The sequence below is a fragment of the Pelophylax lessonae genome, assembly GCF_965119305.1.
Source record: "Pelophylax lessonae genome assembly, chromosome: 6".
NCBI lineage: Eukaryota > Metazoa > Chordata > Amphibia > Anura > Ranidae > Pelophylax > Pelophylax lessonae.
Window position 1 is genome coordinate 302,644,043 of NC_138773.1, and position 26,205 is coordinate 302,670,247.

The 26,205-nt window shown below is 42.0% G+C and overlaps 1 protein-coding gene across 2 annotated transcripts in view; it reads left to right on the plus strand.

The window, feature by feature from the left end:
- The first annotated feature begins 376 nt into the window (after positions 1-376).
- ASIC4 (acid sensing ion channel subunit family member 4) overlaps positions 377-26,205 on the plus strand; it is a 567,147-nt gene continuing 541,318 nt past the window's right edge. For both annotated transcript variants that reach the window (XR_014225389.1, XM_082260095.1), the window contains exon 1: positions 377-1,131. Coding sequence is in view for 1 of the 2 variants with exons in the window: in XM_082260095.1 (XP_082116221.1) it covers positions 556-1,131 (576 nt within the window). In the remaining variant the exon portion in view is untranslated. The remainder of the gene's footprint in view (positions 1,132-26,205) is intronic.

Sequence of the window (26,205 nt, forward strand, 5' to 3'; positions counted from 1 at the left end):
ACACATACATACACACACACAGGCACTCTCAGCTATTACTCCCCCTCCTCTCCTCCCTTGTAATATGGGGATCCCTCTCCATCCCTCAGACAGGAGATTGTCTTAGCAGTTGTTTCAATGCTCGCTGCCTGCGCTGGGAGAGAAAGCAGCAAAGAAGACAAGATTTTCATCCCTTGCACAGCTGTGCTCGCCGAGATAAGCAAAGTCACTGGAAGACGAACCTTAAAGGAAAGAAGGACCGTGCTGAATTGAACAGCGGAAAAGCCCTCCTGCTCTCCCCTGGCACCGATTTTCCTCTAATCAGTCGTCTTTTTTTTTTTTTTTTGTTCCTCGGCTTTTCTTTCAATTTTCTCTTTCGGGAAATGCAAGAGGGGGGGGTGGGAGGACACGAGAAGTAAGGAATCGGAGCAAGAGACTATTCCGTCAGCGTCTTGACACCGTCGAGGTAAAAGTGCTTTGGGACGTGCGTAAGGGGGAACGGGGCGAAAGGGGGTTGTTCCTGGTTCTGAAGACCCCCTCCGTAGCCCTGTCTCCCTAAAAAAACTTGCTTTGCCAATGCCCATCGAGATAGTCTGCAAGATCAAGTTTGCAGACGAAGATGGGAACCAGAAAGAGAAAGAGGAAGGGGAGAGGGAAAGCCTGATCGGGGATGAGGCTGCATCGGCAAACCGGGACTTGGCAGGTTTCGCCAGGACCAGCACTCTACATGGACTGCGGCATATCTTCAGGACGGGTAGGCTGGGCGTCAAGAGGAGTCTCTGGGCAGTGGCGTTTTTGGCATCTCTGGTGTTTTTTCTGTACCAGGCGGCGAAGTGTGCCTTGTATTACCTTGAACACCCCTACGTTACGTCCTTGGACGAGGAAGTGATGGGCGAGATGATCTTCCCGGCCGTAACCATCTGTAACATCAACCGGTTCAGGCACTCGGCGATGTCGGACGCTGACATTTACCACCTGGCCAACTTGACGGGACTCCCTCCGAAGGACCGAGATGGGCACCGAGCCTCGGATTTAATGTACCCTGACCCGGACATGTTGGACATAGTCAACCGGACTGGTCACCAACTGGCGGAGATGCTCAAGAGCTGCAACTTCAGCGGGGACAACTGTACCGCACACAACTTCTCGGTGGTGAGTCTCTGGCTACGTGCCAGCTTCTATTACTTGCAATCTGTGTGTTCCTAGCCCTACAAGTGCCCGCTGATGACGGGGAGAATATTCCAGCTTTTGCCCCCCACCCCCCCGGGAGGGAAACTGTCACTCAGCTGTCAGTCCACAGTCCCCTACCCAAAGGTTGCAATCCTCTGACAGCTGCATTGTATCTTCAGGCGCCTCGCAACCCTCTCTCTGATAAAAGTTACAATCCTGACACGGTATAAATCACAGCTGATTTATATTCTACAATCAATGCGAGATGTTACTTCATAGCAGCTTTTATTCATCTTTTCCCACCAGCGGCTGCATTAATCCATTTCATATCTTTGCGGCAAAGGTAAAATATGAGAGCCGTGCATGCCTGATTAATAGAAACTCTTTAAGACGTGCTTTCCGACCCCCAACAATGTATTTTCCCAAAGGCATGCAATTTAAATATTTAAAAAAAAAAACATTTACAGTTTCTTGTATGGATTTGTTACATTATTGCCTATACATGCCGCGGTTGGTGGAACCCCTCCATTTTTTTTTTTTTTAACTGATCTACCCATTTTTGATAAAATTTTATTTAATGCCGTTTTCTCTTGATGTGGTCAACTTCCTTTATTTGATGCATATGGTTCATGTTTAATACTTTTGATCATATAAAATGAAGGGTACTTTAAGTTCTTCACCATCGTATCATACTCAACCCCATACTGGACTTTTTTTTTAGGGGAAGTACATTTTGACAATGGCAGCCAATTTTTTTAGAAATGAGGACCTACTGCAAATATGCAGGAGTGCCTTCTGTGTTATGATTGCAGGAGATTGTCCAGAATGCTGCAAGATATTTTTTTGTTCCCATTTTTTGTTACATTGTCCCATTATCACTAGTACCAAAATAAGAACACATTGAGTCCCAAACCATCATATTATAACCAACCCTTCATTTGACTTTTTAGGGGAAGTAAATTTTGACAATTTAGGGCAATTTTCAGGACTTAAGAAAGAAGATACTGCAAATATGTAAGAATGATTAAGTATAGTGCTTATGGTTGCAGAGATTGTCCAGCATACTGCAAGATATTTTTTGTTCTAATTCTTTCTAGATCTTTATTTGCTACATTGTCTCAGTAATCAGTAGTAATTAAAAAAAAAAAAAAAAAAAGACACTTTAAGTCCCTTGCCATCTTATACCCAACCCCCCCCCCACATTTGATTTATTTAGGGCAAGCGATTTTTTCCAATTTCAGACAATTTTAAAAAGGATTTATTTTTTTTTCAAATGTGTAGGGATTCTGCAGAGATTGTCCAGCATGGTGCAAGATAATTTTTGTTCTCATATTTTCTAGATCTTTATTTGCTACATTGTCCCAGTAGTATCAGTAGTAATAAAAAAGATACACTAAGTCCCGCACCATATTATAATCAACCCCGCCCCCCCCCATTTGATTTTTTATTGGGGCAATACCTTTAATTACCTTATAAAATGTGTAGGGATAACTTCTGTTTTTTGATTGCAGAGATTGTCCAGCATGCTGCAAGATCATTTTTGTTCTCATTTTTTTCTAGATCTTTATTTGCCAATTTTTGTTCTCATTTTTTCTAGATCTTTACTTGCTACATTGTCCCAGTAGTATCAGTAGTAATAAACAATATACCTTAAGTCCCGCACCATATTACATCCAACCCCCCCCCCCCCCCAATTTGATTTCTTTTTAGGGCAATCCATTTTTGATGATTTCAGACAATTTTCAGGACTTTATTAAATTTTAATTTAATTAATTAAAAATAATTTTTATTTCAAATGGGTAGAGATGCCTTCTGTTTTTTGATTACAGAGATTGTCCAGCATGCTGAAAGATAATTTTTGTTCTCATTTTTTCTAGATCTTTATTTGCCAATTTTTGTTCTCATTTTTTCTAGATCTTTACTTGCTACATTGTCCCAGTAGTATCAGTAGTAATAAACAATATACCTTAAGTCCCGCACCATATTACATCCAACCCCCCCCCCCCCCATTTGATTTCTTTTTAGGGCAATCAATTTTTGATGATTTCAGACAATTTTCAGGACTTTATAAAATTTAAATTAAATTAATTAAAAATAATTTTTATTTCAGATGGGTAGAGATGCCTTCTGTTTTTTGATTGTAGAGATTGTCCAGCATGCTGAAAGATAATTTTTGTTCTCATTTTTTCTAGATCTTTTTTGCCACATTGTCCCAGTAGTATCAGTAGTAATAAAAATATACCTTAAGTCCCATGCCAACTTATACCCAACGCCCACATTTGATTTTTTTTTTTTAGGCCAAGCCACTTTTGACAATTTGGGAAAATTTTCAGGACTTAAAAATAATTTTTATTTCACATGTGTAGGGATGCCTTCTGTTTTTTGATTGCAGAGATTGTCCAGCATGCTGCAAGATATTTTTTGTTCTCATATTTTCTAGATCTTTATTTGTCACCTTGTCCCAGTAGTATCAGTAGTAAGAAGTCCCACGCCATCTTATACCCAACCCCCCCCCATTTGATTTTTTTTTTTTTAGGCTAAGCCACTTTTGACAATTTGGGGCAATTTTCAGGACTTAAAAAAGAAGACATCACAAATATGCAGGAATGATTAAGGATAGTGCTTGCAGTTGCAGAGATTGTCCAGCATGCTGCAAGATGGTTTTATTTAGTTCTTTATTTGCTACATTGTCTCATTATCAGGAGTAACAAAAAAGGACACTTTAAATCCAGCGCCATTTTATACCCAATCCCCCATTTTACTTTTTAGGGGAAGTCAATTTTGACAATTTTCGGGCAATTTTCAGGAGTTAAAAAAGAAGACATAGTAGACAATATGTAGGGATGCCTAAGGACAGTGCTTATGGTTGCAGAGATTGTCCAGCATGCTGCAAGATATTTTTTGTTCTTATTTTTTCTAGATCTTTATTTGCTACGTTGTCCAATTATCAGTAGTATAAAAAAAAGACACTAGGGGGGTTGAATTACTAAAGGCAAATAGACTGTGCACTTTGCAAAGTGCAGTTGTTCCAGAGTCTAGAAAATTAGGTAAAGCTTCACTTTGCAAAGAATACCCAATCCCATGCCAGGAAAAAAAAAAAACAGCATTTTTGCTTGTAGGTGATTGGATGATGGAAGTCAACTGAGCTCCCCCTCATTTACTAAGATCTGGAGCAACTTCTCTTGCTGAATGCAACTGCGCATTGCAAAGTGCACAATCTATTTGCCATTAGTAAATCAACCCCTTTAAGTCCCCCACCATCTTATACCCAACCCCCCCCCCCCCCCATTTGATTTTTTTAGTGCAATACATTTTTGACAATTTCAGCCAATTTTCACGACTTAAATAGAATACTTATTTCAAATGTGTAGGGGTGCCTTCTGTTTTTTGCTGGCAGAGATTGTCCAGCATGCTGGAAGATATGTTTTGTTCTAATTTTGTTTCTGGTTCTTTACTTGCAACAATGCCCCACTAACAGTTGTAATAAAATAGAAGGACCCTTTCAATCCTGTGCTATCTTATCATACCCAACCCCCCCCTTTTTTTTTCCCCAATGGACATTTAGGGGAAGTCAATTTAGACAATAGCAGCCAATGTTCAGGACTTAAAAAAGCCTTACTGCAAATGTAGGGATGCCTTCTGTTTTGCAGAGATTGTCCAGCATGCTGCAATAGATATTTTTGTTCTAATTTTTGCTAGTTCTTTATTTGCTACATTGTCCCATTATCATTAGTAATAATATAATAATATATAATATATTAATATAATATAAAGGCAAATAGACTGTGCACTCTGCAAGGGCAGTTACTCCTGTGAATAGTAAATGAGGGGAAGCTCTGCTGACTTTCATCATCCAATCATGTGCAAGCAAGAATGCTGTTTTTTTTTTCATTTTCCTTGCATGTGATTGGATATTCTTTGCAAAGTGAAGCTTTACCTCATTTTCCAAGCTCTGGAGCAAACACACTTGCGGAAGAAAAACTGTACTTGCATGGTGCACAGTCTATTTGCCTTTAGTAAATCAACCCCTTTAAGTCCTGTGCCATCTTATCATACCCAACCCCCTCCCATTTAACTTTTTTTTTAAGGGAAGTAATTTTTGTCAATTTCAGACAATTTTGAGGACTTTAAAAAAAAAAAGAAGGCCTTACTACAACAATGTAGGAATGGCAAAGGACAGTGCTTATTGTGATTGCAGAGATTGTCCTGCATGCTGTAAGATATTTATTGTTCTTTATTTGCTACATTGTTCCATTATCCCTAGTGACAAAAGAAGGACACTTTAAATGCTACACCATATTACCATTCCCAACCCCCTCCCCCATTTGATTTTGAATGGGAAGTCAGTTTTGACAGTATGAGGCAATTTTGAGGACTTAAAAAAGAAGACGTATTGCAAATGTATAGGGATGCCTAAGGCTGCATTCACATGTCAGCTTATAATCGCAGGCAGAACCGCCGCGGTTCCGCCCGCGATTCGGAGATTTATTGCAAATTGCGGGACGCCTAGCGTTGCCCGTTGATTTGCAATAACCCCCTAAACGCCGAGCGATGTTGCCGCGATTTACGCCCGCCGAATCGCGGAAGAAGCTCTTGTACTTTTTTGGAGCGTATTGCGTCCCGCGATTTTGTTTGCGCGATGTTGCCGCGATTCGGCGGGCGTAAATCACGGCAACATCGCTCGGCGTTTGGGGGGCTATTGCAAATCAACGGGCAACGCTAGGCGTCCCGCGATTTGCAATAAATCTCCGAATCGCGGGCGGAACCGCGGCGGTTCTGCCCGCGATTATAAGCTGACATGTGAATGCAGCCTTAAGGATTATGGATGCAGAGATTGTCCAGCATGCTGCAAGATATTTATTTTTGTTGTTTTTCGTATTTGCTATTTGATTTAGTAATGGCAAATAGACAGTGCACTTTGCAAAGAGCAGTTGCACTCTGTAAGTGCAGCTGCAAAAAAATACCCAATCACATGCACTTCTGCTCATTTACTAAGCTCTGGAGAAACTGCACTTGTAAAGTGCACAGTCGATTTGCCTTTAGTAAATCAACCATATTGTTCTATTATCAGTAGTAATAAAAAAAGAGCACTTTAGCTGGATACACACTATACAATTTTCTTTACATTTTTTCTTTTAGATTTACCAAAACCATATAATATAAGGTCAGATCTAAACACTTTAAATTTGTATGCAATCAGGCAGGGCCATGTACTACATAGTTGAAGGTAAATCTAAAGGAAATTTAACGACAAAAGTTGTATAGTGCGTATTCAGCTTTAGGGGGAGATTCGCTAAAACTGAAAAATCTGGTGCAGCTGTGCATGGCAGCCAATCAGCTTCCAACTTCCACTTGTTCAATTAAGCCTTGACAATGAAACCTGGAAGCTGATTGGCTACCATAAACAGCTGCACCAGGATTTTGCACTCTCCAATTTTTAGTAAATCAAACCCTTTAAGTCCTGCACCATCTTTTCAAACCTAACCCCCCCCATCTGACTTTTTTTTTTAGGACTTTAGCCAAATTTCAGGACTTATAAAAGGAGAGTTATCCCAAATATGTAGGTATGCCTAAGGGCAGTGCTTATGATTGCAGAGGTCGTCCAGTATATTGTGAGAATTTTTTTTTTTTCATTTTTGCTAGTGCTTTATTTGCTACATTGTCCCATTATCAGTAATAAAAAAAAAAAAAAAAAAAAAAAAAGGAAGGACACGTTTAGCTCTGTGTCATCTTATCATACACAGTCCCGATGCCAAATTAGGCTTTGATCGGGTCTCTGATGTAGTAACCCAGAAGAGGCGTGATGACGGCACGTCCGGGTTACTCAGCGGCTAAAGGCACAGAATTTCAAAAACTGTCAGCATTCAAAAATGCAGATTTCGGCATTTTGAATACTTTGAAGTGCAGTGGAAGGGTTTGGGGTCTTTTAGACCCCCGATCCTTCCATAAAGAGTACCTGTCACTGCCTATTACTGTCACAAGGGATGCATTGTTTACATTGCTTGTGACAGCAATAAAAGTGATCAGATTATTATTTTTTTTTTTTTTTAAACTGTGCTAAAATTAGAAAATAAATAAAATAAATAGGAAAAAAAATGTTAAAGCGCCCCCATCGCCGTGAGCTCGCGCATGAAAGAAAACGCATTCTTACGTCACGCCCGCAAATTAAAGCGCTGTTGAAACCACACATGTGAGGTATCGCCACGATCGCCAGAGCGAGAGCAATAATTCTCAAAAAAGAGCTACTCTGTAACTCTAAATAAGCAAAGGTTAACAAATTTTAAAGCATCACCTATGGAGATTTTTATGTATCGTAGTTTGTCGCCATTCCACAAGTGTGCGCAATTTTAAACTGTAACATGTTAGGTATCTATTTATTCGGTGTGACATCATCTTTCACAATATATAAAAAAAAATAGGCTAACTTTACTGTTTAGTTTTTCTTTTTTTTAATCAGAAAGTTTTGTTTTTTTAAAATGCAGTGAAATGTATTTTTTCCCAAAAAATGGCGTTTGAAAGACCGCTGCGCAAATACTGCATGAAAAAAAAAATATTGCAACGGCCGCTATTTTATTCTCCAGAGTCCAGAGTCTTTACTAAAAATAAATAAATAAAAAAAAAAAAAAAAAATATATATATATATATATATATATATATAATGTTTTGGGGTTCTAAATTTTCTAGCTAAAAATACAGATTTTAACTTGTAAACAACAAGTGTCAAAAATGGGCTCGGTCCAGAAGTGGTTAAGCTTAAACAAGGACTCGTGTTCCGGTGCGTTTTTGGTGCATTTAGGTGCGTTCTTGATGCATTTTACCGCGTTCCAGTACAGTCCAGTGCAGGAAAAATGCAAAATGTTCTACTTTTATTTTCTGGAACTGGAACACCCTGGAACTGACCACACCGGTGTGAACTATGTAATTAAAAACCATATAACCTATATATAGGTTGAATATGCAGCGCCCTTTGGAAACAGCGGCATATTGTGCATGAATATTAACCACTTGCCGACCGCTGCAAGTATATATATACTGCGGCGGTCAGCCTCTCCTGGGCAAAGTGACGTACCGGTACGTCACTCGCCCACGAGCCAATAGGGGGCAGTCAGGGGTCCAATCTGTCCGTCGCAATGTCAGTCAGGGGTCCCATCTGTCCGCCGCAATGTCGCAGTCCTGCAAAAAAAATCGCAGATCGCCGCCATTACTCGTTAAAAAAAAAAAAAAAAAAATGACATAAATCTTTCCCGTAGTTAGTAAACGCAATAGCTTTTGCGCAAACCAATCAAAATACGCTTATTGCGATTTTGTTTACCAAACATATGTAGCAGAAAAGAAATTGGCCTAAAATGTTAAAAAAATTTGATTTTTACATTTTTTTTGAGAATTTCATTTAAAAAAAATGTGAAAAATATTATTTTTTCAAAATTGTCGTTCTTTTTTTGTTTATAGCGCAAAAAGTAAAAATCGCACAGGTGATCAAATACCACCAAAATAAAGCTCTGTTTGTGGGGTTCGCACGACCGCGCAATTGTCCGTTAAAGTCACGCAGTGCCGAATTGCAAAATAGGCCCTGGTCTTTGAGCAGCCAAATCCTCCGGGGCTTAAGTGGTTAAACTGTCAAACAAAAACAATTCTCTGTGCAGCCATTGTCATCTGCAGCGTACAGGAACTGCATACTATCCCCAGATCCCATGTCAGCTTTCTCCCATAGCGTTAAAGGTGTTGAGAGAAGATGCATTGATTTTCCACCGCCGGTTACTTGGCAAAGGCAGGGTGACTTTTAATTGTGAAATGGATTTCAATAGCATCTCCTCAGCTCCATAATATTGCAATGAGTGACAGATCGACTGTAAGGCCATTTACAAATAATGCCACGGTCGTTTTTTTCCAGTGGCGTGCTAGGTGTTGGTGATTCCCCTCGCCCCCCCCCCCCCTCCCTGCTGCTGTTCCACTGAAAATTGGCCAATGATTTAGACTGCAAGGTGACAGGACGGGATGAATAAGCTTGGATGCCTGTCCGTTAACCCCCCACCCAGTGGTGCAGGAGGGGTTAATTTGTTTTGGCGGCGATTAAATTAGCACAGAGAAGAAACCACAAGGCGCTCGGTGGGGGAACCGCGTCCAAGAGGAAAGACAGAGAGAGAGAGAGGAAGCTAAATGTTCTAAATGTCATCGGTTCAGTCCGGGCTCAGCTGAACGAGCGATTAAGTGTTTTGTTATTGCTAAGCAGCAGACAAGGGTCACCGAGACGGCAGGGACAAAAAAAAAAAATGTCGAATTATACCGCGGTTGCGTTAGAAGTGTCACAGCGCCGGTCTGTGGGTCTATTTATAAGTCGCATATATACTGGTCATTATATCCCCCGACTCATGTTGACTGTATGCAAACCAATGGTTCCTCCAACGTGATGAAATTTGGCTACGGCACGCAGACTTCATCTTCCTTCAACGTTCGATTTCATGGCCGGACATTAACTTTATTTAATAACCTTTTTCACTGCCAGAGCCGTTTTTTTGCATTTTTTGCACTCATGTTTGCCGACCGCCAGCAGTACATATACTGCAGCGGGTTGGCTCTGTCCCGCGAAACGGCGTAACTGTACCGCTGTGGGGGGGCGTGCGCCACAGGGGGAGCCAATCAGTGAGTCCGGCGGCTGCGATTGCCTCCGGGCACCCGCAATCGCTCCCCGTGGAGACAGAGCAACGGTCTGCCATTGTAAACACGGCAGACCGCTTTTCTGACAGTAATGAACGATTTGGCACTGCGTTATTTTAACAGAAAATTGTGCGGTCGTGCGACGCTGTACCGAAATAAAATTGATGTCCTTTTTTTCGCACAAAGAGAGCTTTCTTTTGGTGGTATTTGATCACCTGTGCCATTTTTTTTTTTTTTGCGTTATAAACAAAAAAAGAGTGACAATTCTGAAAAAAATAAAATATATATTTTTCACTTTCTGCTATATAACATTCCCCCCAAAAAATGTAAAAATCAAATTGTTTCATCATTTTAGACCAATTTGTATTCTGCTACATATTTTTGGTACAAAAAATCCCAATAAGTGTATATTGATTGGTTTGCGCAAAAGTTATCGCGTCTACAAACTAGGGGAAACATTTATGTCATTTTTATTTATTTTTTTACTTGTAATGGCGGCGATCAGAGATTTTTAGCGGGACTGCGACATTGCGGTGGACAGATCGGACCCCTAACTGACATTTTTGACACTTTTGGGGGGACCAGTGACATTACTGCAGTAATCAGTGCTAAAAATATGCACTGTTACTGTAATAATGACACTGGCAGCGAAGGGGTTAACACCAGGGGTGATCAAAGGGTTAAATGTGTCCCTAAGGCAGTGATGGCGAACCTTGGCACCCCAGATGTTTTGGAACTACATTTCCCATAATGCTCATGCTCTCTGCAGAGTAGATGAGCATCATGGGAAATGTAGTTCCAAATCATCTGGGGTGCCAGGGTTCGCTATCACTGCCCTAGGGGATGCTTTCTAACTGTGTGGGGGGATCTTATTTAGGAACACAGGTCTCTGTGTTCATTCAGTAAATACAACCCCCCCAAAAGTTATCAAAGATCCCCCTAGGGACACATTTAACCCTTTGATCGCCCCTGGTGTTAACCCCTTCCCTGCCAGTGTCATTATTACAGTAACAGGGCATATTTTTAGCACTGATTACTGTAGTAATGTCACTGATCCCCCCAAAAGTGTCAGAAATGTCAGTTAGGGGTCCAATCTGTCCGCTGCAATGTCTCAGTCCCGCTAAAAGTCGCTGATCGCCACCATTGCTAGTAAAAGAAATAAATAAAAATGACATAAATTTTTCTCCTACTTTGTAGACACGATAACTTTTGTGCAAACCAATCAATATACACTTATTGTGATTTTTTTGTACCAAAAATATGTAGCAGAATATAAATTGGCCTAAAATGATGAAACAATTAGATTTTCTTATTTTTTTTTTTTTTATTAAAGATGTTATATAGCAGAAAGTAAAAAAAATATTTTTTTTTCAAAATTGCCGCTCTGCTTTTGTTTATAGCGCAAAAAATAAAAATTGCACAGGTGATCAAATACCACCAAAAGAAAGCTCTATTTGTAGGAAAACAAAGGACATCAATTTTATTAGGGTACAGTGTCGCACGACCGTGCAATTGTCACTTAAAATAACGCAGTGCCGAATCACAAAAAATGGCCTGGTCATTAAGGGGGTAAAACCTTCCGGTCCAGAAGTGGTTAAAAAAAATCATGTGTGAAAATTACATAAAACCCCCAAACATTATATATTTTCTGAAAGCAGACACGCTAGAGCAGGGGTCTTCAAACTGCAGCCTGCTTTTAGCTGGCCCTTGAGGAAATATTTCATTTTCTGACACCAACATGGGGGCATCATTTCCCATTGATATCAATGAAGGGGCACAACTCCTCCCCATGACACTAGTGATGGGGGGCAGTTCCTCCCAATGACACCAATAATGGGGCACAATTCTTCCCACTGACACCAATGATGGGGCACTATTCCTTTCACTGATACTAATGATGGGGCACTATTCCTTTCACTGATACTAATGATGGGGCACTATTCATTCCACTGATACCAATGATGGGGCACTATTTCTCCCACTGATACCAATGATGGGGCACTATTCCTCCCACTGATACCAATGATGGGACACTATTCCTCCCACTGATACCAATGATGGGGCATTATTCCTCCCACTGATACCAAAGATGGGGCACTATTACTCCCACTGATACCAATGATGGGACACTATTCCTCCCACTGATACCAATGATGGGGCACTATTCCTCCCACTGATACCAAAGATGGGGCACTATTACTCCCACTGATACCAATGATGGGGCACTATTCCTCCCACTGACACCAATGATGGGGCACTATTCCTCCCACTGACACCAAAGATGGGGCACTATTCCTCCCACTGACACCAATGATGGGGCACTATTCCTCCCACTGACACCAACGATGGGGCACTATTTACTCCCACTGATGCCGGGACATTTTCTACTACCAGAGGCCACAGTCCAGCACCCCTAACATCTGAAGGACAATAACGTGGCCCTTTGTTTAGAACTTTTGGAGACCCCTGCCCTAGAGCATAAAATAGTGGCAGTTCCAATTTTTTTTTTTTGTCACATGATATTACCACAAAGGTCTAAGAAATGCTAAAAAACACAAAAAGTGAATTTTAGGGCAAACAAACACAGTAAACTACCCACATTTCGAGGAGAGAGGAGGGCAGAAGGGAGGGAGGGATCCCAAGTACCAGAAAGAGGGTGCAGAGAAGTTCAGACAGTAAAATTTCCTTTTGCAACCCATGCCAACCAAATGTTCTCAAATAAAAGATGAGGTTCCCAAATAAATAGATACCCACCATGTCAAATCTTAAAGTGATTGTAAATTCTCGTTTTTTTTTTTCTATTAAAATAGCAAACATGTTATACTTACAGTACCTCCTCTGTGCAGTTGGTTTTGCACGGGGCAGCCTGGATCCTCCTCTTCTTGGGTGCCCCTTCGGCTCTCCTGGCCCCTCCTTCCTGTTGAGTGCCCCCACAGCAAGCAGCTTGATATGGGGGCACCCGAGCCGAGTCTCAGCTCCGTGTATCCATTCAGACACTGAGCCATGGTTCGGCCCCGCCCCCTCTCTCTGGTTGGCTGGTAAATATCGTTGACTGATTGCCGGTCAGCTGACTGGTAAATATCGTTGACTGATTGCTGGTCAGCCAACTGGTAAATATCGTTGACTGATTGCTGGTCAGCCAACTGGTAAATATTGTTGAATGATTGCTGGTCAACTGACTGGTAAATATTGTTGACTGATTGCCGATCAGCCAACTGGTAAATATCATTGAATTATTGCCGGTCAGCTGACTGGTAAATAACGTTGACTGATTGCCGGTCAGCTGACTGGTAAATAACGTTGACTGATTGCCGGTCAGCTGACTGGTAAATATTGTTGACTGATGACTGGTCAGCCAACTGGTAAATATCATTGAATGATTGCCAGTCAGCTGACTGGTAAATATCATTGACTGATTGCTGGTCAGCCAACTGGTAAATATGGTTGACTGATTGCCGGTCAGCTGGCTGGTAAATATCATTGGCCGATTGCTGGTCAGCCAACTGGTAAATATCATTAAATGATTGCCGGTCAGCTGACTGATAAATATCGGTGAATGATTGCCGGTTAGCTGACTTGTAAATATCGTTGACTGATTGCTGGTCAGCCGACTGGTAAATATCGTTGAATAATTCCCGGTCAGCCAACTGGTAAATATCTTTGAATGATTGCCGGTCAGCTGACTGGTAAATATTGTTAAATGATTGCCGATCAGCTGACTAGTAAATATCTTGACTGATTGCCGATCAGTTGACTGGTAAAAATCGTTGACTGATTGCTGGTCAGCCAACTGGTAAATATTGTTGAATGATTGCCGATCAGCTGAGTGGTAAATATCGTTGACTGATTGCTGGTTAGCCAACTGGTAAATATCATTGAATTATTGCCGGTCAGCTGACTGGTAAATAACGTTGACTGATTGCCGGTCAGCTGACTGGTAAATAACGTTGACTGATTGCCGGTCAGCTGACTGGTAAATAACGTTGACTGATTGCCGGTCAGCTGACTGGTAAATATTGTTGACTGATGACTGGTCAGCCAACTGGTAAATATCATTGAATGATTGCCAGTCAGCTGACTGGTAAATATCATTGACTGATTGCTGGTCAGCCAACTGGTAAATATGGTTGACTGATTGCCGGTCAGCTGGCTGGTAAATATCATTGGCCGATTGCTGGTCAGCCAACTGGTAAATATCATTGAATGATTGCCGGTCAGCCAACTGGTAAATATTGTTGAATGATTGCTGGTCAGCCAACTGGTAAATATCGTTGAATAATTCCCGGTCAGCCAACTGGTAAATATCTTTGAATGATTGCCAGTCAGCTGACTGGTAAATATTGTTAAATGATTGCCGATCAGCTGACTAGTAAATATCTTGACTGATTGACGATCAGTTGACTGGTAAAAATCGTTGACTGACTGCTGGTCAGCCGACTGGTAAATATTGTTGAATGATTGCCAGTCAGCTGACTGGTAAATATCATTGACAGATTGCTAGTCAGCCAACTGGTAAATATCATTAAATGATTGCCGGTCAGCTGACTGATAAATATCGTTGGCAGATTGCTGGTCAGCCGACTGGTAAATATCGTTGAATGATTGCCGGTCAGCCAACTGGTAAATATTGTTGAATGATTGCTGGTCAGCCAGCTGGTAAATATCGTTGAATAATTCCCGGTCAGCCAACTGGTAAATATCTTTGAATGATTGCCGGTCAGCTGACTGGTAAATATTGTTAAATGATTGCCGATCAGCTGACTAGTAAATATCGTTGACTGATTGCCGATCAGTTGACTGGTAAATATCGTTGACTGACTGCTGGTCAGCCGACTGGTAAATATTGTTGAATGATTTCCAGTCAGCTGACTGGTAAATATCATTGACAGATTGCTAGTCAGCCAACTGGTAAATATCATTAAATGATTGCCGGTCAGCTGACTGATAAATATCCGTGAATGATTGCCGGTCAGCTGACTGGTAAATATCGTTGACTGATTGCCGGTCAGCTGACTGGTAAATATCGTTAAATGACTGCCGGTCAGCTGACTGGTAAATATCGTTGAATTATTTCCGGTCAGCTGACTGGTAAATATCGCTGAATGATTGCCGGTTAATAGCAGTTGGCAGGGATTGGTCATTGACTATCCATCAAAGATGATCTAAAGAAATGTTTGTTCACCGGAATCTTGCTTTTGTAGTCCAAACACGTGTGTCTATGAATTCCTAGCTCTGTTATCGGCTACGGCTCACAAAAAAAGGAAGTTAGAGAACTGGAGAGAATGGAGAAAAGGGCAACTAAATTGAAGCTGAACTCCGGGCAGATATAACAGACACAAAAATAAAGTGGTTCTAAAGTCAAAAGGTTTTTTTAACTTCATGCTTTCTATATATTAGGGTAAAAAACCTTCTAGTTGCAGTTCCTCCCCCCCCCCTTCCCCCACCCCTTCCCTAAATACTTACCTGAGCCCTACATTGATTCAGCGCGGTGCCCATCCACAGGTCTTCTGTCTTCTATCCCTACATGCTGGGCTGAGAGCAATGGGAGCCATCGGCTCCTGCTGCTGTAAGTCAAATCCAGTGAGGAGGGAGTGGGGAGAGGGGGGCAGAGCAGCTCTGCATGTGTCTATGGATGCACACAGCCCAGCTCAAGAGCGTGGCCGCACGTGTGCTCCCATTGGAAGGTGTGGAGGCACATGGAGAAGAGCGGACAATGCTGAAAATAGACCCCAGAAGGAGAGGTTAGGGGCCGCTCTCTGCATTACCTCTTTCACAGAACATGTAAGTATAACATCTTTTTTAGTTTAGTTAAAAAATAATTGACTTTAAAACATTTTGAATGCAACTCTGTGGGGCTGAATTACTAAAACTGGAGGGTGCAAAATCTGGTGCAGATGTGCATGGCAGCCAATCAGCTTCTAACTTCAGCTGCTTCAATTAAAGTGATACTAAACCCACAACAGTAAAATCAGTCTGTATATGCAGTAAAGCATGCTTGTTATACTCCTGGAGAATATCTTGTACCATGCCGCAGCCCTGCATCTCCTGAGGAGATGCAGGGCTGTGGAGGGGTCTTGCATTTAAAAATGGTGCGCCTTGCATTTAAAAATGGTGCCCCCGGCGCCAACACGTTACCGCGCATGCGCCGTCTGCCCGAGAATAGCCGAATGTGTACAGGCTTTCCCGAGTGGCGTCGGCGCATGCACAGTGTACCTGTCAGGCCGGCCGCGGCCATTTTTTGTTTTCAGGTGCGTTGATCTTTAGCCAGCCCCATCTTCAGACAGTCCTACTGTAACTTGTCCTGGCTGTGAGTAACTGACTGCTGTGAGCTTTGATGGCCGCATAACGCTCCTGTTTCCCATGGCGTCCTGTGCGGCCGCACAGCTCGCACACCCCAAAGGCCGGCCCTGCGTTGGAATCACTGTGTATATTCTCTGTTTGGTGTGTATTTTTTCTCTTGGAAGGGTGCATGTGATCAACACAGGGCCTATCAGCACTGTCCAGACAGAGGGTCAGAGGTCCTGCAGCCTCATAGGAAAGTCAGAGTAGAATGAAAACTCCTCCTACAAGCTTTAACCAGACTCTGATAGAAGTCACAAGACTGCTATATACTACTGATGAAAAAAAGTATTTAGCCGTTTATATTTAATAAAATAATTGCATTTCCATGTTCTGTGTACTGTGGGAGACCAGATATAGTGACTGCAGGTTCCTGGGGAGACTAGATATAGTGACTGCAGGCTCCTGGGGAGAGCAGATATAGTGACTGCAGGCTCCTGGGGAGACCAGATATAGTGACTGCAGGCTCCTGGGGAGAGCAGATATAGTGACTGCAGGCTCCTGTGTTTAGTAACACCCGGTTCACACTATAGCGATTTCAGACATTGCATGTAATTCACACTTGCACTGCTGTGCAAATCACATGCAATGTCTTTGTGATGCAAATTTAGCCATACAGATTGTATGACTGAATTTGCATCGCATTCAGACCAAACTCGTGCAGGACCCTTTTTTTGGTCCGCAACAGAATCCTATCGCATGAATGTTCACACCCATGCAGTCCGATTCGTGTTTGAATTGACAGTTCGCACTGCGATATGCAAACTTATCTGGGGATGTCATTAACTTTGTATTGATACTCCCAGCGGTTTGCATATGGCAGTGTGAAGTGCCTGCGGGTCGGGTGCGATGCGGGAACCCACAGTGGATTCAATGAGAACCGAGCCTTAAGCTTTTACATATAAACCTGGAAGCTGATTGGTTTCTATGCAGAACTGCAACAGATTTTGCACTCTCCAGTTTTGGGAAATGAACCCCTGTATTTAATAATACATTCTTAAAGTGGTTGTAAACCTCTGACATGAAAAATGAACAAAGCCCATTCCTCTATAGTGTATACTTGCCTTTATCCAAAGCACCTAGTGTGTAGTCCCTCATTTCTCTGCTATGTGGAGTTGCTTATGGCAGTCTATGCTGACACCAAGCAATCCCAGGAAGCAGCCTCACCTCCTCCAGCACATAGAAGGTGATAGCTGTGTATGTTTCCCTATCAGACTGTGTAGATGGGGGGGGGGTGTCCTTTCCACCCACTCAAGTTTTAAATTACACACAGCCCTATGCTCTGTGCTGTGCAGTTTATGACATCAAATCTCCGCCCCCTGCCTTCTGAAGCTCAGAAATGCTGTATATATTCTGTACTTTGGATGTAAAGCGAAGGCTGCAGATAAACAGGTACACATTTTGTAGGAGGATTTGTTTCCTTCTGTGTATCACCTGAGGCCAGTCACTTCACTGGGTATATGTAAGAGTATACAACCACTTTAAATTTATTGCAAGCAGTATAAGTACCTTCATTTGACCTGGTATTGGCCTCTTGCAGTCTGCTGCACAGCAGAGCTCAGACTGGGGAAGAGAGAAGCAGCACAACCAGTCTGTCAGTTGTTTTGCAAAAAGGCATGCTGATGGGAGGAGAGTGACAAATCGGTGTGCTGCTTCTTCTTTCACTGTCCAGTCACAGGCTAAAGGGAGGGACAAGAACTGTAAATGTTACTTAAAGGAGTTGTAAAGTCACAAGGTTTTTAATCCTAATGCATTCTATGCATTATGATAAAAAGCCTTCTGGGTGTAGCAGCCTCCCCAGCCCCCCTAATACTTACCTAAGCTCCTTCTCTCTCCAGTGATGTCCACAAGTCCCTTGGCCATCCCTCCTGATTGGCTGAGACACATCTGCGGCGCCATTGGCTCCCACGGATGTCAATCAAAGTCAGTTAGCCAATCAGGAGAAGGGGGTGGGGCTGAATGGCTATTCAAGATGGAATCAGTGATGTCTAGATTTGGGGCTAATCTCCTAGGTTAGTCACTTAGGCCCAGAACAAAGTGTAGGTGACCGGGCCTGAGAAGAGCTGTAGAAGAGATTGAAAGATCCATAATCATCTTTCTTTGGATGCCTAAATCCAACTATGCTCCTTGCTAGGAGCAGCAAAATTCATTTCACTCAAATTTGCCCAGTAGGTGTTATTGCAGGAATTATTGCAAATTTGGGCAGAGGAGGCTCAGGATCGGTGGGGCCTGTGCTGTAAGGAAGTCATTGGAATTTTATTTCCACTCCTCCAACTCCTCTGAATCCCACTATGGTTCTTTAAAGCTTTAAGCAAATGTTACCAAATCTTGTTCCAACAGTGAGCCATCGATCCAGCATTCTTAGTCGAAAAGTAGATTTAGGCAGGAAATGGAACGAAGAATCAAAATCCAAAATTTCATATGGAGTTATCGAGAACAATCACTCAAACCATCAGATAAAGCAGCTGTAGTTTTCTCTAGATCTAGCTGATGTGTACATATGCTTTTCGATACACCCATGCTTCTGAGAGTTTTACTACAGGTCCATTCAACAACCTTTGGCCTGTCCACATACTCAAGACATTTTTCCAGGATATTGCTTCCAGTAGTGGCCATCTTGCGGGTCCTGGCAAATTCTGATTCAGACTCAGATCAAATTTGGATGGATCATCCTCTGGGGGAGGCCAACTCATCTCATTATAATAATGACATTTTGGACACTCAGGAGAATACTGTAGAGTTGCCCTCACAGAAGGTGACAGTATTAGCTTCTCACTTGGGGCAAGTCCTAGGTCTAGTCCATCTGTTCATTTCCCATGGTCCAGAGATGTATAGTAACTAAGTAGAACTACTTCACTACTGTACTTAAGTACGGAAAGGCGGTATCTGTACTTTCCTAGAGTATAATTTTTTTCTCCTACTTCCACTTTTACTTCACTACATTTTTTCAATGATTTCAATACTTCTACTCCGATATTTTTTTTTTGTGCTGCATAGTTACTCGTTACAATTATAAAAATTACCACTGACAGAACAGTAGATGGCAGATTTCATGAAGCTCAAAACATGTGTATTATCAGCGCATACGAAAATAAAAGCTACTGTATGTATAAATAAAAGCTGCATTTGAAATAATAAAAAACAATATGATGTTCAAACTTTTGAGTTCTTTCTTTAATAACTACATAACACAGTACTTGTACTTTTACTTTCAGTACTTGAGTAGCAACATTTTTAAAAAAACTACTTGCAATACTTAACCGGTTGCCGACTGCGCACAGTATATTTACTGCGGCAGTCAGCCCCGGCCAGGCAGAGTGACGTAGATCTACGTCGCTCGCCTGTCACTCCATTTAGAGCCAATAGCGGGCGAGCGTGCACCCGCTCAGGCGCGCGCCCGCCTCGGCTCGTTTTCTTTAGTTTTAATATGCATTTTTATGTTGGGGTTTAGCTACCCAGGGTTTATTTATGCTGTTTTAAACGTATTCCCTTTTGGGATACACTGGCAAATCCCTTAGTTTAGTATGTTCTTGAAGCACTCCCATTTTTCCTCCGTGTTCTTTGTTCCCAGGGTTCTATCCCATTTGATATTTTCTAGCAAAGAGCCCAGTTCAGGGAAGTTGGCTCTTTTGAAATTCAGTGTCCTTATCTTACCCCTGTGTTTCCCATTTCTATGATTTATACTGAAACTAATTGACCTATGGTCACTGTTTCCTAAGTTGCTCCGTATTTCTATATCCGTGATCAGGTCAGTATTGTTTGTATTCAGTAGGTCTAGTACCGCATTGTTTCTTGTTGGTGCGTTCACCATCTGACCCATGAAATTGTCCTGCAAAATACTTAGGAACTGCCGAGCCTTAGACAAATGCGCTGTTCCTTCTGCCCAGTCTATATCTGGATAATTATAGTCCCCCATTATAATGACATTTCCCATCCTTGTTGCCATTCCAAGCTGTGATAGGAGGTCCGCCTCCCCCTCCTCCCTCTAGTTTGGGGGCCTATAGCATACGCCCAATATTACTTTCCCCATAGTGCCTTCCCTTTGAAGGTCTACCCATAGGGATTCCACCTCCTATTTAGCTCCATTTGTGATGTCCCTCATATTTACCTAGACACTGTTCTTAATATATAGACATACCCCTCCCCCTTTTCTACCTTCTCTATCCCTGCGATATAGGGAATACCCCTGAATGGTCGCCAGCCAGTCATGAGAGCTGTCAAACCAAGTCCCTGAAATTCCCACAAAATCGAAATCCTCCTCATACATTAGCAGCTCCAGTTCCCCCATCTTGTTGGCCAGGTTTCTAGCATTGGCATACAAACCTCGTCATTTTTTTCATTTTCATCTGCTCCCGACTGTAAAGATTAACCACTTATGCCCCGGAGGATTTTCCTGCTAAAAGACCAGGGGGTATTTTGCGATTCGGCACTGCGTGACTTTAACGGACAATTGCGCGGTCGTGCGACGCTGTACCTAAACGAATTTGACGTCCTTTTTTTCCCACAAACAGAGCTTTCTTTTGGTGGTATTTGATCACCTCTGTGATTTTTTGATCACGCGCTATAAACAAAAAAAGAGCGTCAATTTTGCAAAAATAGCAATATTTTTCACATTTTTTTATATGAAATTCCCCCAAAAAAAATGTAAAAATCAAAATTTTTTAAAATTTTTGGCCAATTTGTTTTATCCTACCTATGTTTGGTAAAAAAAAATCGCAAAAAGCGTATTTTGATTGGTTTGCGCAAAAGTTATCGCGTTTACTAACAAACGGAAAGATTTTTGTCATTTTTGTTGTTTTTTTTTTAACGCATAATGGCGGCGATCTGCGATTTTTTTTGCGGTACTGCGACATTGCGGCGGACAGATCGGACCCTTGACTGACATTTTTGACACTTTTGGGGTTACCATTGACATTTCTACAGTAATCAGTGCTATACATATGCACTGTTACTGTAAAAATACACTGGCAGTGAAGGGGTTAACTTTATTTGGGAGGGAGGGGCTGTGTGTGTCCCTAGGGGCGTGGTTTCTACTGTGATTGGCTGTGGCTCTAGCTGTAAGGACACTGATCAACGGATCTACATACTAGATCCGAGTGATCAGTGTCTTTACAGCGAGGAGAATGACAGGCAGCTTGTTTACACAAGCTGCCTGACATTCTCCCTCTCCCCCGACGATCGCCGAGTGGCCGGCGGACATCGGGTCCGCTGGTCACACGCGCGGGGGGGTCCGTGACCGCGCGGGAGCGGGAGCGCGCCTCCGCGGGCGCGCGCTTGCTCCCCAGACCCTCCCAGGCTAGTGACGTTAATTAACGTCACTCTGCCTGGCAGGGGCTGACCGCCGCAGTAAATCTACTTGCGGCGGTCGGCAAGCGGTTAAGATGTCTGCAAGTAAGCCGAGATAAGGGTTTAAGTGGTAGTAAAGTCTTGGTCAAGTCCTCACTTCCTGAGATCCAAGGACCACCGCACATCTTGGTAAACCAATTCTGCAAAGCCTGTACAGATTGTTCTTTCCCCTTAGAACTTGCAGTGCAACTAGTGTTGGGAAGGTTGTCCCACTCCTCCATTCTTCTTAACAAGACTTGCTTAATATTTTCTGTGACACTTAAGCAGTATTTCCTAAGGCTATCACGTCTGGGAGAAGGATTTCAGATATCCAAGCGTCAAGCGGTAAACTACCTTATTGCTACCATTATCAAACAAACTACCTCTAGTTTCTTATTCTCCGGCACCATACAAAGGTCTGCATCCTTGCATCTGGAACAGAACATCGCCCTTCGAGCATGTCCAAACTGAAATCTCTAAGTCACCACAAGCTGTAGTGGACACGATGTGGAAGAAATACATGGAAGCAGCCCTTCTCTAGAAGTTCAGATAGTGGCCTCTTCAAGCCTGGCGGTATCAGAAGAAGACTTTCACTGTCCACTAGGATGATGGCATCATCTCGGGTCAAAGTAGCCTAGGGGGCTTATAGTGCAAAGATGAATCCATCAATCTAGTGCAGAGCCCATTTTATCAGACGAGTGGCATTCCCCAGGGCAGAATTCATGGGTCAAGAATTATTTTTCCAGGATACCAACTAGGTTCATATACTAAAAAACATTTTTAGCCTACAGTATTACAAAGTTAATCAAGCAACATTGGAAACGGGAGTTGACTTCAGTTCTAAATAAGTCTAAGGATATGTTGATTAAAACACTTCAGCCATGACCCTCCCTTATGGGTTTTGTTGGCATGCTACAGTACATCCCATACATGCATGCTGTCATGTTTGTGTCAGGAAATGGAAACTTTTATCGCCTGACGAAGGAGCACGGATGCTCCGAACGCGTGCAACCCCTATTTTTCTCCTGCCAGGAAGTGATGTCATCAGGGATCAGAAGTCGGCAGCCGGAGCCCTGTTGTGCATGCTCCGCCGCGGCCAGTGACAACTAGCAGCCCCACAGCGTCTCGGCTATACCTCTGGAACCTCACCACCTTCTCCTATGACCACTATCCTGGAAGAGGAAGATGGATGACCCTAACAGTCTTTGTGTACCGGTCTCACCCAACCTCGGACAGTGAGTCACCAATTTTAACAGTGTTAAATAAACTTGTACTATACTAAGCTGGCGCAGCTCTCTCCTTTCTTGAAACTTTTATACTTACCTGACGGTAATTTTCCTTTTCTGATGCATAAGCATGACAGCATATAGGTCCCTCCCTTGGGGTTTTCACATTTGAGTATAGTTACGAAAATGCCGCCTTATGGGAGGCGACTCATTTATATAGTATAACCAGTCCTGATTGGGTGAGGGGCGGAGCCTATACCCACATGTGTATACTGTCATGCTTATGCATCAGGAAAGGAAAATTACCGTCAGGTAAGTATACAAAAATTTCAGTTTTTTACTCCATTGAATCACACTTTAATACAAGTTGTTTTTTTGTTTTTCCTTTCTCTTGGATCCACTGTAGATGTAGGGTTTTGTGGATGCATTTTTTTTTATTTTGTATAGTGGTTGGACTCAATGTACATGTATATATTTCTTTCAACCATGGTAATGCTGCAGATCTGGCAGAATATTTCAATGCTTGAATTACTGAAAAATAATAGCAATGTCCTATATCAAATTATGTTATGTTATTATTATCATCATCAATAATAATACTGATGTTAATATTTTTATTATTATGATAGTTATAATTGTTTTCATTAATACTATCAGTAGTAGTAGTAGCGTTAGTCAGCTTTAATTTGAATCGCCAGGAATTTTTTTCAACCATGGTAATGCTGCAGATATGGCAGAATATTTAAATGCTTGAATTACTGAAAAATAAAAGCAATGTCCTATATCAAATTATGTTATGTTATTATTATCATCATCAATAATAATACTGATATTTTTATTATTATGATAGTTATAATTTTTTTTATTAATACTATCAGTAGTAGTAGTAGCGTTAGTAGTAATAGTAATAATAATTGTTAATATTATAAGATTATTATTATTATTGTTATCATAATTACTATTATTACTAAAAATAATAAAATAATAATATTATTATTATTATTATTATTATTATTATTATTATTATTATTATTATTATTATTATAAGTATTAGTAATAATAATAATAATAATAATAAGTAAAAGAAAAAAAGAAACAATTTTTTATTACTTTTTATATGATAATATTTATAATGTATTGTTGTTGTTGTTATTATTATTATTATTAGTAGTAGTAGTAGTAAAAATAATATTAAAAATAACAATACAATTAAATTATAAATAATTTAATAAAATAAAATATATATTGCTTCTTTTATAATGGTAATAATGTAAAAGCTCAATAAACAGATTTACCAAATGTAATAATAATACAATTATAAATAAAATTATAAAAAGAAAAAGTAATAATAAAAATAATAAAAAAATATTAGTGATAATAATAATAACGGTGATAATAATTGTAATTATAACAATAGTGATACAATTAACGTTTTTTCTGACCATAAGGGAAATAGTGTCCTTTGGTGAAATATAGATTTTGCATAGTGTTTAGGATATTATACTAGGGTGACCAGACGTCCCCAGTTTCCCGGGACAGTCCCCAGATTAAGGACACTGTCCTCTGAGCCAATCTGTCCCTGGTTTTGTCCACGGATTGCAGGGGCGGCGCTAGGTGCAGAGCCGATCCTGGACGGGTGCTTAGGTGGGGGGGGGGGGCTTTCCACCCCAGGTGGCACACACTGGGGGGTGTCAGGCCAGCGTTGCCTGCTGTGTCAGCTTTAATTTGAATCGCCGATGCCCGCCGTCACACAAAGTCCCGCCTCCTGGTTTAGCTCCATTAAAAGACAGCACACTTGTCCAATGCCGGGATATGTGCTGTCTATCATAGGCAGGAGCCGATCCAGGAGGTGGGCGCCCGGCAATTCAAATTAAAGCTGACACAGCAGGCGATGCATGTCTGTGATGGTTCGTCCATGAACGGTTCTCTCTCATCTCCTGTTCTGGTCAGGCTGCATTACTGGGTACTGGTCAGGCTGCACTGCTGGGCAGTGGTCAGGCTGCTATGTTGGATGGGCACTGGTCAGGCTGCATTGCTGGGCACTGGTCCGGCTATGTTGGATGGGCACTGGTCAGGCTGCATTGCTGGGCACTGGTCAGGCTGTATTGGATGGGCACTGGTCAGGCTGCATTGCTGGGCACTGGTCAGGCTGCGATGCTGGGCACAGGTGAGGCTGCATAGATGGGCACTGGTAAGGCTGCATTACTAGGCACTGGTCAGGCTGCATTGCTGGGCACTGGTCAGGCTATGTTGGATGGGCACTGGTCAGGCTGCATTGCTGGGCACTGGTCAGGCTGTATTGGATGGGCACTGGTCAGGCTGCATTGGATGGGCACTGGTCAGGCTGCGATGCTGGGCACAGGTGAGGCTGCATAGATGGGCACTGGTAAGGCTGCATTACTAGGCACTGGTCAGGCTGCATTGCTGTGGCCACTGGTCAGGCTGCATAGCTGGGTACTGGTCAGGTTGCATTGCTGGGCCCTGGTCAGGCTGCATTGCTGAGCACTGGTGAGGCTGCATTGCTGGACACTGGTCAGGCTGCATTGCTGGACACTGGGCAATGGGCACAGCTGAGTCCTGCATTCTTTATGTAGTACACTCCTGAGCCCTGCATTCTTTATGTAGTACACTCCTGAGCCCTGCATTCTTTATGTAGCACACCTCTGATCCCTGCATTCTTTATGTAGCACACCTCTGATTCCTGCATTCTTTATGTAACACGCTCCTGAACTCTGCACTTTGTATGTAGCGCACTCCTGAACTCTGCACTCCGTTTTTTCTCTATCTTATCTTCATAACATTTGGTAGTCAAATCTCAAAAAATTCTAATAAGTATCTTTTTTTTAATCTCGTGGACGAAATTTGAAAAATAACGTATATATCATGCAATCATTCCATAAACACATACCTCATACACTGCATATATCATTTGTGGAAAATATGCTTATAAAATAGTTTACCATTTGCCAATAAAAAATGTCCCTGGATTTAAAAATCTGGTCACCTTATATTATACTGATCTTTGGCTGGATGCTTTCATAGCCTTCAGTTTGACACATGATATTGACAAAATAGAATGGGAAGAACAATGGCTGTAAATTTTGATAAGTGCTCCATTACAAGAGGCTAACAGGCAATTATTTATTTGCTGGATTGACTCTGTGGTCACTTTAAAAGTGTTAAACAGGCAGCAGTGATGGGAAGTTAAAGGATCCTGCAGACATGCTCTCATAATCTCATTAAGCAAATCTCAATCAGCTCCTGCAGTTAAGAGCTAATTCCTGTATTCTTGTTGGGCCATACCTGTGACAGGCATCCTCATGGGCCAATGAGAAAGTGCGAGAGGCATAGGCGTGCGCACAGGGTGTGCCGGGTGTGCCTGGGCACACCCTAATCACCTAGGGCACATTAGCATTATCGCTCTGTTTGCCAGTGAGGAGATGGGAACGATCTCCCTCGGACCTGCTCTGCCATAAGAGAAGTGCCACACACTTCTATTTCACTTTGCCAG